Source organism: Cydia strobilella, chromosome 12 (genome assembly GCF_947568885.1).
Source record: "Cydia strobilella chromosome 12, ilCydStro3.1, whole genome shotgun sequence".
Classification (NCBI taxonomy): Eukaryota; Metazoa; Arthropoda; class Insecta; order Lepidoptera; family Tortricidae; genus Cydia; species Cydia strobilella.
In genome coordinates this window covers 14,200,365-14,218,255 of record NC_086052.1, presented here as the reverse complement: position 1 = coordinate 14,218,255, position 17,891 = coordinate 14,200,365, and the positions used below count along the sequence as shown (strand labels likewise).

The window sequence follows — 17,891 nt, the reverse complement described above, 5'->3', positions numbered from 1 at the left end:
TGAAAAAATTAAAGGGATTAATTGTGAAAGATGACAAGTCTGTCAATATGACATGATATTATATTACACTTACACTCGTATCAAACCTCACATCAAGTAATTAATGAGTTCCCACCTAAAGTATTTTTAGCAAATATCACTACCCTAGAATACAATACTCACTAGGATCACTACCAAATCACTACTTTCAACTTTCAAGCCATCACCTCAACTTCAACACCATTAGTCCGCCGGTCATCCAGCGTTCGCCCACAGATTTACATTAATAGTAAGCGCCATTGTATCAGTGCGTTCGCCATATACAAAATATCACTCACACGTTAACATCATGGCTCCAAAAGCACTATTATTAAGCACATTCTATAAAATATAAACACAATATTACCATAAGCGTGCACTAAAAATCCTCATCTGAGTTACAAAAACGCATGGTATTTTCGCAACTAAGTGGAAAATTACAATGCTCTTTTGGGACAAATTGGGATTTCGTATTTATTCCGCTTAGCTAACCCCTCTTCTAATTTAACAAATTTTATAAAAATCTGACAAAAATATAGATAACAAATAAAAAAATCCCATTCAAATGTGAAATATCTGCCACAACTTTATTGGTATGCTTTACCCTTGTATGATGTATTTTTCCTTTGTACAATAAATAAACAAAAGTTTCATAAATGAATAAAAATCGTATATTATTTATATCATATTATATGTATTTTTTAAGACATATTAAACAACATAAAGTTATGCAAGAGACAAAAAGAAGTAAGTATACTCTATCATTATGTAAATATGAAATATAAACAACAATAAACATAAAATGAATAAAAAATAGCAAACCTCAAAAAATACTACAAATATTTGTTCATACAAAAATAACATAAAAAAGGTCTATAGGGCCAGACCAAGATAACTCTGCAACGATTTTACACCTTACTTGCACATACAGTGCGTTAATTTATACGTAATAATTTCATAGAAATTTGACGTTTAAAATAACACTTGCACAGTCTGTCGTATTAAAATCGCTGTAGAGTTATCTTGGTTTGACTCTAGAACCCAGTTAATAATCTTCATAATATTATGTGATCAAACCCAACACGAGAAATAAAATAATCGAAACTAGGCCACCTCTATCGTTCTGGCTGAATTTATTTTTGTCCTTCTCAATCTTCCTGTCCTTCTTTATCTTTGTTAGTTTTAGCTTCTAGTTTGGCAGCTTTAGCTGCTGCTTTAGCTTCAGCCTTCTCTTTTGCTCTTTGCTTCTTCTCTAGCAGCGCTTGCTTCTTGGCTTCTATTTCTGCTTTCCTAGCCGCCGCTTCTTTCTCCGCTTCCATTTTTCTCCTTAACTTTGTCAACTGAAATTTAATTAAAAAGATAGCGTTACAGGTTGGTTTGTGTCATGTCGTTAGATAGGTCTTTCATAGCCTTATGGATATCTTAAATACTGTTTTTTGATAAAATTAATACCTATTAATTTTCCTACTAAAGCAAATAATTTATTATGAATTCAATATATTTTCGCCGCACTTTTGTTTTTTGACAGGCAGTCTTGTACATTCTAGGCCTGTAATATTTTCGGAAATAATCTCTCCAAAAGCGATTCAGGGTCACGAAGGCAGAAAGTAGAAACAGCATTACCTGTTTCTTTTCATCACGGTTTTTTAACGTCGTACGCCAAGCATACTGAATAACCCTCGCGGCGTGCTCGACGATGAAGTTGTCCAACTTGGCGGTCATCTCTTGATGGTATTCACCATCTTTCTCCTCCATTAGCGGGAAGAATTCCTCGTTCTGTTTCTCTAACTTGAGCTGTGACGAAAATATATATTTTTTTATCTGTGCAAACTAAAAAACTCACCATGCGAAATTGTAATTTAGCAAAAATTTTAAACACCAATTGTTGCTGTTTGTTTCAAAGGTTTTATCTACATAATGTGGTATAAGAAGAATCTCTACTAATATATTAAATGCGAAAGTAACTGTCCGTTACCTCTTCACGCTTAAAGGCGCTAAACCGATTTCGATGAAATTTGGTATGGAATATTTTTTATCATTAATATCACCATTGTTTATCACAAAGTCGTGGGTAGAAGCTAGTTACTAATACATGCTGCACAATTGACAATACTTATCCACAAACGCAAAGGAGCCTCGTCTGCCAACAAACCACTGTGTGGTTTGGCAGAAGAAAATATGTATTTAGTTGTAAGTAAGATCTTTGAATAAACGTTTATTTATTTTTATTTATTTTATTTTTTTTACTTAAAAATGATGACTTCTGTCTCATACGGCCAAGTTAATAAATTTGCAGCAGGTTTATGTTTATTTCGGTGTTTGGTACTTGTAATTCTCAATTATGAACTGAATTCTTAAGGTATAGATAACTAAACATCCATTAGCCGCTCATATGTCAAAACTTGCAAAGATAAATTCAATTTTGATTTGTCAAAATAGAATGGAAATAACTTTTTATAGGCCCCTGAGCCACTAGAGGATACACCGCAAGGACGAGAACCTAAGTTATACAGAAATGTGAAGTGACAAGAACTACCTTCAATTCCTTGCATTTCTCAACCTCGTCGTCGCACTGCTGAGTGATCTCGTCCAGCTCTTCCTGCTTAGCCGACATTTCTAAGTCGTATTTCTGCACCCACGACTGCAACTGCGTTTCCACTTTCCTTCTGAAATTCATTAAACACCTATATAGGCCTGAGTGGACGCTCGAGTTAGGTTAGCACTGCAGTGCAGCAGGGTGGGGCGTGCGGCGTGCATGTTAAACAAAAGCAAACGTATAGGAGCGGCCTTAGTGCACGCTGCTCAAATCACTTGTGAGCCCGACGCCACGCTGCACGCCCCGCCAAACACTCGAAATGAGGTATCTATTACCCTTTTTGAGGTAGCACACGAGGCGATCTTTTGCAGCAGATGAGGGCAAGTCACGAACTGCTTTTCCAGCAGTAGACGTACAGTTTTATATCTAAATAATGTCATTTAGCTATCATTGCGTACCTACACTTGTACCTACTTACATGTAAGTACTCACTATACATGTATAGACGCGAACGAGACGCACGGGCCAATGAAAACAAAATGACATCATTGTGATGTCAAAATGTAAGTTTGAATTGTTCTCCTGTTGTCTGATACGGTGATGATTTAATACCTGCGATCTCGTTGTTGTTTTTCAGCCGTCATATTGTTACCGAGTGATCTGCCGTAAAGCTCCTGGCTCTCGACCTCTTCCTCTTTGAGCATTTGGTACTTGACCTTGTGGGCTCGCGTAGCCAGTACCATTTGACGTTCAGAATCCAGGCTGAAAAAGTTGAAAATTTGGAAGCTTAGGATCCACCCCCTACTAGCATCTTCCCAGCGTCGGCGTCTACTTAAAGGACGACTCACGTTAGACCGGGCCGTGACCGGGCCGGAGCTTCCGGCGCTTCGTTTTCTATATAAAGCATCACGCGTGATCACCTGTCATGTCATAGAAAAGTAAGCGCCGGAAGCTCCGGCCCGGACACGTCCCGGTCTAATGTGAGTCATCCTTAACTCTATGGCTGCTGCTGGACGCAACGTTGGCGCGACTGCGCAGCGACACCATTTTCCATAGCACTGACTAGACGCCGACGCTTAAAAGGCGCTAGTATTGGGTGGCAATAAATCCATTTTTATAATAATAATATCCAAAATATTATAAAATCAAATACTGGCTATTGAAAATATACTTTGTGTTCCGTTTTGCAGGTAGTAGGTACCTACTCTAAAAGTAGGATCCCAACCAGCAATTGATTTTTATATATAAATGACTAAGTATTTTCTGTGAGAAGACTCGTAAAGTGTTATAGGAGGTAGTGTAATGTAATATAAAACCTTGTGAACGTACGTAAAGGATCTAGATTCTTATTAGATTAGATTATGCAGCTATTGCAGTCCGAGTGAACACTAATAACTCGTTCTTCTTCTTCCTCGCGTTATCCCGGCATTTTACCACGGCTCCTGGGAGCCTGGGTCCGCTTGACAACTAATCCTAAGAATCGACGTAGGCACTAGTTTTTACGAAAGCGACTGCCATCTGACCTTTCAACCCAGAGAGGCCTTGTTAGGATCAGTCCGGTTTCCTCACGATGTTTTCCTTCACCGAAAAGCGACTGGTAAATATCAAATGATATTTCGTACATAAGTTCCGAAAAACTCATTGGTACGAGCCGGGGTTACTAATAACTCGTTAATATTGCTTAAACAACCGATGTGGACCTAGTGTGGAATTATATAATGCAGCTTTGTGCTACTTGGGTCTGTAGCCATCGAAACAAGAAGAAAATATTTTTTTTATGCTCAGAAAAATGGGGTGTTAATGTATGAAGCGGGTTGAATGAAAGTGATACGTTAGAGTTTTACTTTCTGTAATATAGGTAAATAATTATACTTAAAGAAACGCATGACATCGCGGATAGGTTCAGATTCATTCTTGTAATACATGAACAATCCTAATGCTAACGGAAAACGGCGAGAAACGCCGTTGATTATCGCGATAGTCCCAGTGTGGCCGTATGTCGAATTAACGAGTTTCCCGGCGTTTCCCGTTAGTGTGGCCCCGGCATAACGGTTATTTCCTTGTGCTCCTGTAAATACAAGTAACCCGAGGGATATACTGGGGACGTTACACTTTCCAAGTATTTTTTTTAATATTTTCAGTACTTGCAAATGCAGATTCGGTTCATAATGAATTTATCGTCTTATTTCCATTCTGTTATTTAACTCTCGATTCCATAAATAACGGTAACTTAATTATTCAGTGAAAGAAACCTCAAGAAATACTACAAGTTTCTGCTTAGTCATGTTTGTAAAATACACATGTGCTTTAATTTCCTCGTTAGTTTTAACTTGTTGTTTAAGTTGGTAAAAACTACTCTATACTACTACTAGTACAAGGTACTAAGTATTCAACCCAATATAATTGATGAAATTACGGAACCGGAATATTATAGTTTTTACAGACTATGTATAGTTATGTATTTATTTGTTCTATACGAAATCCTACATTAAATCGTACGAAAATATATTGTGTCTTACATCTGTTTTTTCCTCACAATGGAAGATTTTTGCTGGTTGGCTTGTAGCTCTTGTTTTAGCACAGTTATTACTTCCATTTTATGTCGGATTTGCTTTTCGAGCTCAAGTTTTTCTTCCTGAAGGCACTTATTGTCCTCTAAATTAACAATAATTATAATATAAAATTACATACGGAGACGTAGAAGTTCAAACATAAAATTATAAGTAGGTACAAATATTATACATATAGTAAAAGTTGTTCAGTTTGACTTACATAGTCAACCCTCAGAGTATGGTCAGATATAATAAAATCACTCTGGATACCTCGACTATTAAGGGGCCCACTGACTATCAGTCCGCCGGACAATATCGGCCTGTCAGTTAGAACAAAAATTTGACAGTTCCGAACAACTGACAGGCTGATATCGTCCGGCAGACTGATAGTCAGTGGGCTCCTTTATATTCTTTGATACCTTCCGTAAGGACGAGAAACGAGGTTACACAGAAATTTGAAGCACTGCCTTCAATTCTTTAACGTCATCGTCATACAAATAAAGTTGAGATTCGCTGATTTGGAACCCCAGAGCTGTATGTAAAGTATAAATACCAGTAGACAGAAGAACTAGTACTTATTACCTATTGATTTTTACCACTAAATACCTCTTCGGATAGTCCGGATTAGCAAGTACTTACGTACTGTATGTAATTTCATGATTCCATGATTACAACCATCTTTTAACTAGTTTAAACCATCCCTCTCAAAGTTAGGATTCCATAGAATTATTTACCTGCGATTTTCTTAAGACACTCGTGGTTGCTTTTTTCAAGCTTCCTGGTGCATATCATCGCTGAGATCTCTTCTGCCGCCGTAGTTTTCATTCTCTGCACCATCAGCTCGCGGAACTCCTCCAACTTTAGCAGATGATTCAAACCGGGCGAGGATTTTAAACTCTAGAAAATGAAACCGCTTTATGGATTTCAACAAATGATTTACTTCAACTGACCTATAAAGCTGCTTTCAATTGGCAGCTGTCCAAAGTCAACCAAAGCGAGTACCAATTGACAATCTTCTGGCGCTAAATTGTGCTAAAACTGGCTTTTCACAATATAGGTAAAACAATATTTACCCTGTTTTAGCTAACTAGGTAATTAATAAGTTTGTAAAGATTATTTTATTTTCTTTATTGGGGAAAAAAAGAGAAACAGGCCAATAACAATACACAGATAAGATTATAAAATTTAATGATAAAATAAGCATGCATCCTAACACAATTCCCACTAGGAGTTAGACATTAATTTTAGGACAGCATTGTAATCGGAACTTAAACAGATATCCTTACTTATACTAAAACTAGATGAACAAGATGCCTACCACCACCCTGCCTGCTACTAGGTATTATTTACAAGAATAGTACTACTAGGTATATTAGGAATTTACCTACTTATAGAAGGTAATTTGTACAAACAATATTAATATATAAAAAAGTAGCATACATGCTACTTTTTTGTATATTGTTTTGTGTATGCAATTAGGTACCTGGTTTGTGCTGCATAAAGTATCTCTTTTCATCTGAAAATTACGAATCAATTTTATCAATTCACGTCCAGGAGCCCGATTTAGATTAAACGACTCGTTACGTTTTTAACTGGTTTTGATACGACCTTAACGATCGACTGACGATTGGCGTGCATCTCACGCACGTTATTCACTTCATATCGCATGCACCAATCAGCGTGAGTGATCTTCAAGGTCGCACAAAAAAAAATATTAAAATTTTGAAAACAATTTAATTGATGATTTCAAAATTTGATATCATCATCATCATCATCATGTCAGCCGATAGACGTCCACTGCTGGACATAGCCCTCCCCAAGGCTCGCCACTCCGATCCAATCAAAATTTGATATAATTCTATAAAATTTATAAATAATCCACACAAGTGCAATGATTGTTAAAATTCACAAGTACGTGTTTAAAACGCACGGAGCAGCCGAACGCATTAAGTAAAATAAACGGAGACTAACGTTTTCTACAAGTCTTTCCACGTGAGGCTTCAACGCTGGATAGCTGCACAGAGTACACATCAAGTAACTTAAGTCAGGATTCACACGGTTCGTCAATGACATGTCTCCCTGAAATTACATTTCATCGTTAGAAATAAACCACTTTCACTTAAAAGCATCATCATCAAGTCTTTGATAGCTTTGCCCGTCCTTTATTGGTTTGTGTAGCTACTTTGTATTCCATTTTAATTTTATTTACACGGCTATTGCAACGAATTACGAGTATCTACCATATTGGTGTATCTATGGTGACCAAAGAAGTCACGGAGTTTACCAAAGGGGTATTTCTATCTGCATTAAATTTACTAGAACAAGGCCGCGCCCAGCTAGAAGAAAGTTAGGTGGCAAGGATGCTATGCTCTTTGGCAAACTCATTTTAAATTTAACCTACCTTGTTTTAATAAGTTTTTTCTGTTTTGTACATTTATTTTGCTAATTGTAATAGAAGATAATATAAAAATGTGGAGTTTAAGTTTAACTCGTGCTTACCGCTTCTATATCTCCAATAGCAATCATATTCATACAACTGTTAGACGAAAAAGGATCGTCGTACTGCAAAATAATGAACTCAACGTCGTCTAAATCTCTAGACGTCAAAATATCGGCCAAAATTTTGTCGCGCATCAAGGCAGGAATGCAGAGCGCTAGTTTTGTCTGGTACACCAACTTGTCCAGACACTTTGTGATGCGCTCTGTTTGGATGTTGCATTCCATGTCCATCGGGGACGAATCTAAAAAGAAACAAGCATTTGATAGAAAATTACGAAAATTATTATACTAAACATGAACCAAAGGCCCTGTCCTGGCTGGGCAGTAAGTACTCTGTGTGACATTAAGATTTATTATTAGTTCATTTATTCCGCCGGCCATTTTCTGGTATCTGCAAGATAGGGAAAGGAGAGTCAGACCATCAAGGACAGGAAAACACCATAAACCTTTCTTTGTCCCTCTCAACAGAATATGTGTTTAAAAATAGAAAATTTAAAGATGTATTTAACCCTTGCAGACACCTACTCGATTAGTAAGGAACTAGGGATTCGCCGCGCTCGCGCACCTGTGTTACAATCAGAAGTAAATACATGTCCGGACAAGACAGGAAAGGGTCTAATTACTGTAGATACTTTGGTGAATGTTGCTAAACGGTATTATATCAACCAAAGAACCTCCCGAGGCGAGCTCATTGCTCTTTTGAGCCATTACCAAATTTAATTGTTAGCTGATCAGCTGGGTATATGACCATTAATGCAGGCACCTACCTCCAACTTTCTCATGTTCTACTTGCGCGGTAGATCGCGAAGCATTGCTGCTGCTGATGCTGCTTGTTCCAGTATTCTCAGATGGACTTTCGGATAAAGAGCAGGATTGCAATGATTCACTCATTATGAGGTACGTTCAAGAAGATTTTCAAAAGGATATAATTAAAGAAAATTCGTATAAAAAATAAATATATATATATAAATATAAAACAACAAAAATAAAATAAAAACTTCAAAAGCAAAATAAAAATGTCAGTGTCAGTGTAGTAAAACTAAAGAATGACAAGATTTGTCAATTTATGGCAATTAAAAAATACATCACACACAGAGGCAGTGGTACTCTTGACATAATTATTTATTCAAGAAAGTCGGCAAATTTATTTTATGTTTGTCTTGAATACAACCGAGAAAAGCACTAAGATATCCCTCTCGTATACCTACATAGAAATATGAACAATTATGAAACTGAAAAGAACACATAAATCATCACTTTTTTACAGCCGTTTGTTTAGTTTTTGGATGAGCAACGCTTTTTAGCTGCTTCTTTGTTTTAAGCTTATTATCGTTTGTTTGAGGCTTTTTTATTTTAGGGTTCTTTTCATTACTTTGCGATTCGTTTATTTCAGGACGGTCAACAGTTTTAACGCGTTTGTTTAATTTCTTGGGCGTATTCTTTTTTCGCAACTTTTCAGCTTCTTCTTTTTCCATTCTCTTTTGTTGTTTTTGTAATTTCCAAAGCTGTAAATATCACTTCTATTAAGTAAACAGACACACAATGTGTTTAATTAGCGTTCCTATAACCATTTTCGATCTTCCCTATTAGACCGTTTTCGTGCCATGATATGCATGGCAACCAAAGTTACCCGATTTGAGTATGTTTTTCTAACTTGCTTGACAGATATGGAAAACGCACAGGATTTATTATGAACTTTGAGTTCACATTTTCAAAACAAGCATTTAAAAAAAATGTAGTTAACAGGAAACTTCACTTATTTATAACTACTTGTATTGTAATGTCTACTTGTATTTTTGTACTCTAATATAGTTTGCTTAGAACTTTTATGAACCACCAATAAATAAATATAAACCGCCAAAGGAAAAAGAAAACAAGTTATAAAAAAATATCGTTTATTACATTCTTTGAGATTACGCTTTCTTCTTTCCCTTTTTACCTTTTCCTTTCTGCAGCATGTAACAAATTAATTAATGTAATATAAAGAAAGCGTTAGGTACAACCAGCAACATAAGTGTTTAAGCGGGTGGGGTGTTCAAAGTAATATCCACAAGCTTGTGTTCAATTAATAACAAAGATTTTTTTCAGATTACTTTCGACACTTAGCCCACTCAACAAGACGTACGTACACCTTACATACATACTACTACTTCACTGGCTCAGTGACCCAAAAAGGATCTTGGCCTCTGACACAAGAGAGCGCCACACCCCTATATATACTTACATTTATATATAATTTTAACCATTAATGTTTATTTCAGATCTCTCTTACTTTAATGATAAATTAACACATTGAGTGCCAGGAACCCGCACGGCGGGAGCTCTGTTCATAGTCGCTTTCCTCTACAAAGCGGGAAAACACTAGAATCAGCTACGCGTGTATCGCTACGAAAAGGTTGGTAGTGAATGCGTAAAAGAAAGACATTCTCACAGATATTTACTGCATATTACATTACCTTCTTTCTTTCAGTTCTGTTAAGAAGGATTTTGCGCCAAGCGGACTGAATGACCCGCGCAGCATGTTCTAGAAGGAACTTCTCCATTTTCTCCTTCATCTCTCTGTGGTACTCTTCTTCTCTCTCCGCCATCAGAGGAATGTACTCTACATTTTGGATTTTTAGTTTCTCCTGAACAAGAGAAAATGATTAGGTAATTATTATAAAAACATAAAACCCGACTGCATAATAAAAAATAAATTGAAAATTGAAAACGACTTTTTAGTGTTAGTTACACATATTTTTAAAATGGTATTTTCACTAGCTTTCATTTGATATCCTAGTGTTAGTTACACATATTTTAGAAATGCTATGGTACCGTAAAATGGGGTGAGTAGGGTTCGCTGAGAGAGTTGGGTAATGAATGGGGAGAGAAGGGATGAAAGGGGGTGAGATGGGATTTTAAGGCTACTGCTACAAAAATAATGTATTCCAATTTAAAATGGAGCTATTGTGATACTCATAATAAAAAAAAATCGATTCAATAATCTTCCGAAATCACCATTGTATGAAATCCCATCTCACCCCAATTACAAGGGACTACGGGGTGAGGTGGAATTTCCTGTTTATCGTCAAAGTTATTAAATGGAACTACCCAAAATAAAATAAAAACTAAAATACAAACGTCCGGAACACTTATTATATACACCATTCAGTTTGCATATGTAAAAATAAAATGTTATCGAGGTTTGAATGTCAGTTTTGCGCCTACTCACCCCATTTTACGGTACGGAAAAATAACTAAATAAATAACCGTAACTATATTCTGTTACCGATTGGAGCAAAATAAACACAAAAACCGGACAAGTGCAAGTCGGACTCGCCCACCGAGGGTTCCGTACTTTTTAGTATTTGTTGTTGTAGCGGCCTGTTTAATGAAGACTACGCTGTCTAGGTAGGTACACTCATACACTGTTACTACCTACTAATTATTGGTTACCTCTAGCTCCCGACACCCACGCACTTCATCATCGTACTTCTGCTGAAAATCGTCGAGTTCAACCTGCTTGTCCGTCATCTCCAGGTCGTACTTCTTGATCCAGGAGATCAATTGTGTCTCCACTTTCAACCTTGAGATTTATAAACATTCACTTACGTATTGGGCGTTGAATAGGATAATAATTCTGTTTAGAACAGAATGTTATTCAAAATTTCATTAATATCTATTCTAATATGACTTATGTTGAATTTTGAGTTTTAGTCAGAGTTCCGAATACAAAGCTTGCGTACACTTAAGTGTAAAATCACATTAAAGGGTTAAAGAGAGTGTGCGTGTTTGTTTTGTTGTGGTTAGACCCTAAATAATATATAGCCTCGTGCAACAAAGTAGTTTTGTTATTTAGTTAAATTTTTAAACAAATGAAATTCAACCCAACTAACAACACAACTACCTATAGATAGATTCAAACTTCGTAAGAAATAAATTTGGATAGTGAGCGGTAGAAAGGGTCTGAGGCTGGCCGCGGACTAGACGCGCTCGCCGAATATTTGATTTTATGATGCATCAACCAACCTGCGAGCTCTCAGTTTCTTCTCTTCTTGCACATGGGTTGCCAGCAAGGTTTTGTAGACGCGCGTCGTCTCTGCTTGCTCGTCTTGCAAGATGTTTTTCTTCACGGCGTGCACGCGACTCTCAAGCACCATTTGACGTTCGGAATCCAAACTGAAAAAAGTTATATGAACTAATAAAACCAGTGAAAACTGGATGAAATCCAAACACAAGGCACAAGCCAAGAGTGGCATCAATGTGGAAACATCTATACTTAATGAAAGAGACAAAAGCAAAAATGTTTAACAGAAATGGGTACATTTAGAAAAGTATAAGTAACTATCCTCTACTGCTTGGCTACTTATTTATATATAGGTCATACATTTTCTTTTTGATATCCTTTGAAGCTTCAGCCTGTATCTCCTCAAGCTCGTCTTGTAGCGACTTAATCTTCTGTCTTTTCTCTTCCATCGCCGCCTCAAACGCTTCTTTTTCAGCCTCCAATGCTTCAGATTTTTCTGCAAACGGTCGGAGTTAAGGTATTTTAAGGACACTGTTCAAGCAATTGCATTTTACTTTTTATTTCTCATGTTCTGAGTGGGTCATTGTTGTTCTACAAGTGCAGAAAGTGATACATTTCTGCACTAGAGCATTTTACATTTCAAGTACCTTTTTTATAATTTTTTGACGATAAGCAATTAAAATTTGGTTTCTAATGGATTTGTTGGACAGATTCCATTTCCGATATTTAACTCCCCATTCCATAAATAACGATACTTTTACCTAAATTGTTAATTGAAAGTAACCCTAAGAAGTACTATATATGTAAGTTAATAGGTAGACCTGTTTTTTAATATTTCATAAATATTACCTTTAATGTTCGCTATTAGTTTCGCATTCTGCGCCTCAAGTTTCTTAGTTTTAAACTTGGCTGCAAGCTCTTCGGCCGCTGTTGTGGACAGCTGCCTCACCATCAATTCTCGGAACTGCTCCAACGTCTCCAAGTAGTCCAGGGATGGCGGCATTACACCATCCTGTCGTGATGTTACATGTGTAAAATTAGAACAATAGAAGCACTTGGGCTTTCACATAGGCCTAGTAGAAGGTTAAAGGCCCAAGAAGAGAGCTGGCTAGACGATGCGAGAGATGACATGATTGTGTGACAATGATCTCGCAAAATAATATGCCGAAGAACGTGCAAAGTAGGGGACAAAATATCGATCATAAGTAGAACATTTATTTTTAAATAAATAATAGTTATTTGTTATACAAGGGTGCAAAGTTGTATTTTACCCGCGAGTGTGGAATTGAAACACGAGCAAGCGAAAGGATTCTATAGTTGAACCACGAGCGAAGCGAGTGGTTCTAAAATAGAATCCTGAGCGTAGCAAGTGTTTCAACACACGAGAAGTAAAATACATTTGCACCCGTGTGTAACACAAAACTTTTCACCTCACTATAGCGAGGAAAGTGCAACATCCACAGGCGTTAGATCATCTTCATCACTGAAATCACTCATTTTTTTACGTGAGAAGTTTTTAAGTAAAAATTTTGTTGACAATGTTGACATTTCTGACGTATGAAATGTCAATGACATGGAGACTGTATAAAGGAGCCAAATCTCCATGTATGAAAAGTGTCCATCAAAAAACAGTAATTAGGCGGCGCCACCATACACCGAAATACTACCAAAAACAACCTACGTAATTTGGTCGGGTTATTTGTTGCCTTATATGCATGGAGACTGTATATCTTATATGGTTCATGTTATACTCATGTCCCAGAGCCTAACTAGCGCCACCGGAGAGATTAGGAACTATTATTTAAAGCTTAACGCGGTCACTTTTACAACAATTCTGCCATAAGAGATTGCGATCCTTTCTATACCATCCATAGTCAATGATGCGTTTTGAAATTGCATTTACTCAACTTGTGCGTTCAGAATTATATTTAACATCATTATTAAAAAACAAACGTTTCTTATGGAACTTTAAGGTTTATGACATAAAATCATTAAATAAAGCTAAATTTGGTATTTCTTATTAGATTCTCCAACCATTTGTTTAATGATAACTAATATCAAACGAATCATTATTATGAGCGTTTTACGTTTTGTTATCTGTCAAGCTACTTAAACACGCTCCATCCAAGGTCAAATTACTTTCCCCACTAGTGGATAAAATGCGTTTTTCCCCGCTTGTTTTAAAGGATAAAAGACAACTTTCCGAGCTAGTGAGGGGAAAATAAATAAATATTAGGGGACATCTTACACAGATCAACCTAGCCCTAACAATTTCTTGTTGGACTATAACTAGGCGACGATATACATACTTATATAGATAAATACATACTTGTATACATAGAAAACACCCATGACTCAGAAACAAATATTTATGTTAATCACACAAATAAATGCCCTTACCGGGATTCGACCCCAGGACCATCGGCTTCACAGGCAGGGTACTACCCACTAGGCCAGACCGGTCGTCAAATAAATAAAAAATGTGTATATTTGCACATATACTTACAGCATTCATTTTAATCATTTGAAAAATATCGCACATTTTAAAAGTAGGTATTGCTTTTGCGTGTGTTGTGTTCGTGTCTTTAGGTATTTAAAAGAATGTCAACAAACCACACCTAGGTATTTTATTGGGTAAAAAATATCTTCAGGTCAATTAATTTAACTCGATGTGCCAAAACTTACAGAATTTTTACTACGATTATATCTATCTTTGCTACGATATATTACTTACTCAACGTAACAACGAAGCTGCTATCGTGCTATTTTGTTCATAAGAATAAATCGAAATGATTTGATTAATCAATAGTAATTTAGTTTTGTAATATTTGCTATAACTTCGCCCTAGTAAAGAACCTAAAACGAGATCGAAAAGCCATTTGAGGGTAGATGAAAACATTACACGATTAAATGAAATAGGTTAAAACCAGAACGATGAAGGAACTGATCCGGGCAGTTTTCTATTTGGTTGGTTAACAGGTTTTCAAGTACCCAAAAAGCTAAAAACACATTATTTACATTTATTTAACTACCTAAAGATACAGACCATAATAGAGGAAACTCTGATAGTAGAGTGCGTATAGATGGCGTTAGTAGTAAGGAATGGCATTAAAAGAAATAATCCACCATAGTTACCTGACAATCAAGTTTCATCTGAAACAAAACAAATTATTAATATTTATTAGCATAAAAAGTTGGAATCGATAAAAAATATTTAAATATAGTCATATCGCTAAATTCGCTAAGTACCTTTTCTACCATTTCTTCAACTTTAGGTTTCAGTGCAGGGTAGCTGAACATAATGTACATAAGGTGACCTAATTCAGGATTTAACCGGTTTTTCAGTGTACTTGCTCCCTGAAAAAAATGATTTATTTATAAAAAGTAAAAAACAGACATAAGTGTCTGTTTTTATAATGATTTATTTATAAAGAGTAAAAAAACAGACACTTATTAGTTAGTGCCTACGGACTAGTCATCATGAGTCAATTTGATGGAAAAATTATCAATGGAGGATTTTATAGTATCCCAAAGTGCAAAAGCACAAAACTACGTCGACATGGTTATGTCAAAATCATAAATTAACCTTTTCGACGCCACGTCAGCGTCACTGAAGTGTCAAAACTGAAATTGAACTTTATGCACATGCACGTAGGTCTATGTTGCTCTGTGGTCTGTGACCGATTAATCCGTCTATCCACTCTATCCGTCATAGGCGTCCAAAAGGTTAAGTATAATTGTAACTTCCGGGAACATAATTTTTGTACCTATTGTGTGTACGATCCACCTATAAAACTTACACTTTTGATGTCCTCCAAAGCCTCCATATTCAAGAAGCTATTAGAAAATAGCGGCTTATCGTACTGCTCAAATATGAAGACCAGGTCGTCCATGTTCTGGCTGGAGAGGATGGAGCTGAGGGTGTGGAACTCCTTCACCAGGTTCGGGAGGCAGATGGCCAGTTTGGTCTTGTACACGCACTCGTCTAAGATCTTCGTGATGCGCTCGGTTTGGATCAGAGCTTCTAAGTCCACGGGGGAAAGAGCTGGAATATAGTCACATAATAGGAATGTTATCTGCATTTAATAGTACATTACGATACAAGTGCGAAAAGTAGGAAATTCGCAACGAGTGGCGATAAATTAAAAAACGACCGAAGGGTGTTTTAAATCGACACGAGTTGCGAATAACCTATTCGCACGTGGATCATACAACGTTTTACAGTACATATGGCTCTTTAAATTTTCGACATATGTACGTAAAGTGCTAATAACCTCACTAGGGCGGTTTTGGCTGACTAAACCCCTTCAATTTGACCAATAACCATATTTGTTTATTATTGATTTATAGTTAAGTATTATTGGTTATATATGAGCGAAGTGCGCGACGGGGATAATACATATCTACAACTCCTACAAGCGACGACAACGCTCGCAGGGGGCTTAGCCAAGATGACAAAATGATTGATAATCGTAACTTAGATAATGTATGGAAATCGTCACGTGACTTTTCGTAGTTAACATGTTTTCTTTTCGTTTGTCAGTGTACGATTGTGATTTTGGCTAGGCCCCCAGGCCAAGTGCAAGGGCAAGAGCAGGGTAGGGCAGAGCGAGTGACTAAAAATACGTGAGTGAAACCGCTAAGTTAGCTAAGCCCCCAGGGCAGTTATGCATATAATGAATAGGTGTAGGTACATATAACTTACACTCTTCCATAGTCGGATCGAAGTCATCCCTGGCGCTGGGGTAGCCGTCGCTAAATGCAGACCCGCTGGAGAGTGAAGTCAGCGATGTGGGGGTGGCGGTGGAGGTGGACTGACCTGACTGAATCTCCATCTACAGACACATTGCAAGAAAAGCCAGGGATCGATTAATAAGGCCGCTTTTCCCACTGACGTCCAGTTTTTTAAGGGATCCAGTTTTCTGTAGTATGCGTGCAGTATCCCGCAAACAGAATGCTCGTGTGAACGTTACTATATGTGGTATTTTTTATAAAAAGGAACCTTATTGTCGATGGCGCTTACGCCATTGTTAACGATGCTCCGATATAAAAACAATGCCGCGCGACGCTGTGCGGCGTTAGCGCCATTGACAATAAGGTCCCTTTTATTAGAAAATGCCCCATATTAGCACGTATACTACAAAAACGGAATCCTGCAGAAAACCGTATCCCGTAAATAACTGGACGTCAGTGGGAAAGAGCTCAAACATGAATAAACTTTAAAAAATAAAGAACAGATTTCACGAAACAGTTGACTGTGATATATGGACATGGCCAGACAGACATACGAACATTACCAAACTACAAGGGATCTGTGTGCCATTTTGGAAAATAAATGCCACTTTGGTAAAATGTAAGTACGTGGACTTTAGCCAGTCTTCTCCGAGACCACGAGGACAACGCCGTCCTCGAAACGTCGGAGGTAAATTTTAAACTTATTTTACGCGATTAAGTCCCGTCGTTGTAAACAATAAAGACCAAATAGAACATTAGTACCTATACTTATGTATAAGTACTTAATTACGACTTTAAGGATGACTCACGTTAGACCGGGCCGTGACCGGGCCGGAGCTTCCGGCGCTGACTTTTCTATGACATGACAGGTGATCACGTGATGCTTTCTATAGAAAACGAAGTGCCGGAAGCTCCGGCTCGGTCACGGCCCGGTCTAACGTGAGTCATCCTTTAAGTTATGGACCAAAGTTATGTTATGGGCGACCTACCTATAGTTTTACGGTATGCAGTTTAATTTACATTTATTTAAATTAATATAATCTTCAAAGTATCACAAAGCCTATTTAAGTTAGTTAATACTAAGTGACATAAGTAGCGTAATTATCTATTTAAGGTACAGAGATTTTATTACCTTCTTAATTAAATATCAGTTACGCTCGTTCAAAATCTTCCAGTCTCCTAAAATCCCCACTAAAGTTACCTAATCGGTAAACTATAGCCAATTCATAAAAAACACTTGTCACTGATAATGATAAGGTATTTTAATAAAGATTTTGGATTCTGTGTTAATCAATAAGTTGATGTCGCGTCCTTAGCAACCGATAACAGATGATCGTAATTTGCGTTCATAACAACGGATAGTGCGTTGTTATAGAAATAAGTAAATAACAATGTAGTGCATAGGTTAATTGTTGGTTGCCAGTAATCTATTACAGTACTAAGTAGTACATTGGACATATTGAGTCAGTTATACTATACAGTGTGTCTATCTGAATAATCCTAATACTACTTTGTTTAACTAAGTGGGTAAGATATTCTTGGCATA

At 36.9% G+C, this 17,891-nt stretch overlaps 2 protein-coding genes across 2 annotated transcripts; both read right to left on the bottom strand.

Moving 5' to 3' along the window:
- Positions 1-1,145: 1,145 nt before the first annotated feature.
- On the bottom strand, positions 1,146-8,496 carry LOC134745873 (dynein regulatory complex protein 10-like). The gene is made up of 10 exons (XM_063679968.1): positions 8,373-8,496; positions 7,606-7,847; positions 7,078-7,185; positions 6,590-6,622; positions 5,841-6,003; positions 5,074-5,209; positions 3,167-3,316; positions 2,555-2,684; positions 1,642-1,812; positions 1,146-1,358 (listed from the first exon to the last, which is right to left on the bottom strand). Exons 1-10 carry the CDS (start codon positions 8,494-8,496, stop codon positions 1,167-1,169), a joined length of 1,449 nt encoding a protein of 482 aa, XP_063536038.1. The 3' UTR covers positions 1,146-1,166.
- Positions 8,497-8,858: 362 nt separating this feature from the next.
- Positions 8,859-16,478, bottom strand: LOC134745872 (dynein regulatory complex protein 10-like). The gene is made up of 9 exons (XM_063679967.1): positions 16,317-16,478; positions 15,412-15,656; positions 14,861-14,968; positions 12,461-12,671; positions 11,972-12,107; positions 11,614-11,763; positions 11,041-11,170; positions 10,062-10,232; positions 8,859-9,110 (listed from the first exon to the last, which is right to left on the bottom strand). Exons 1-9 carry the CDS (start codon positions 16,444-16,446, stop codon positions 8,859-8,861), a joined length of 1,533 nt encoding a protein of 510 aa, XP_063536037.1. The 5' UTR covers positions 16,447-16,478.
- Positions 16,479-17,891: the final 1,413 nt, after the last annotated feature.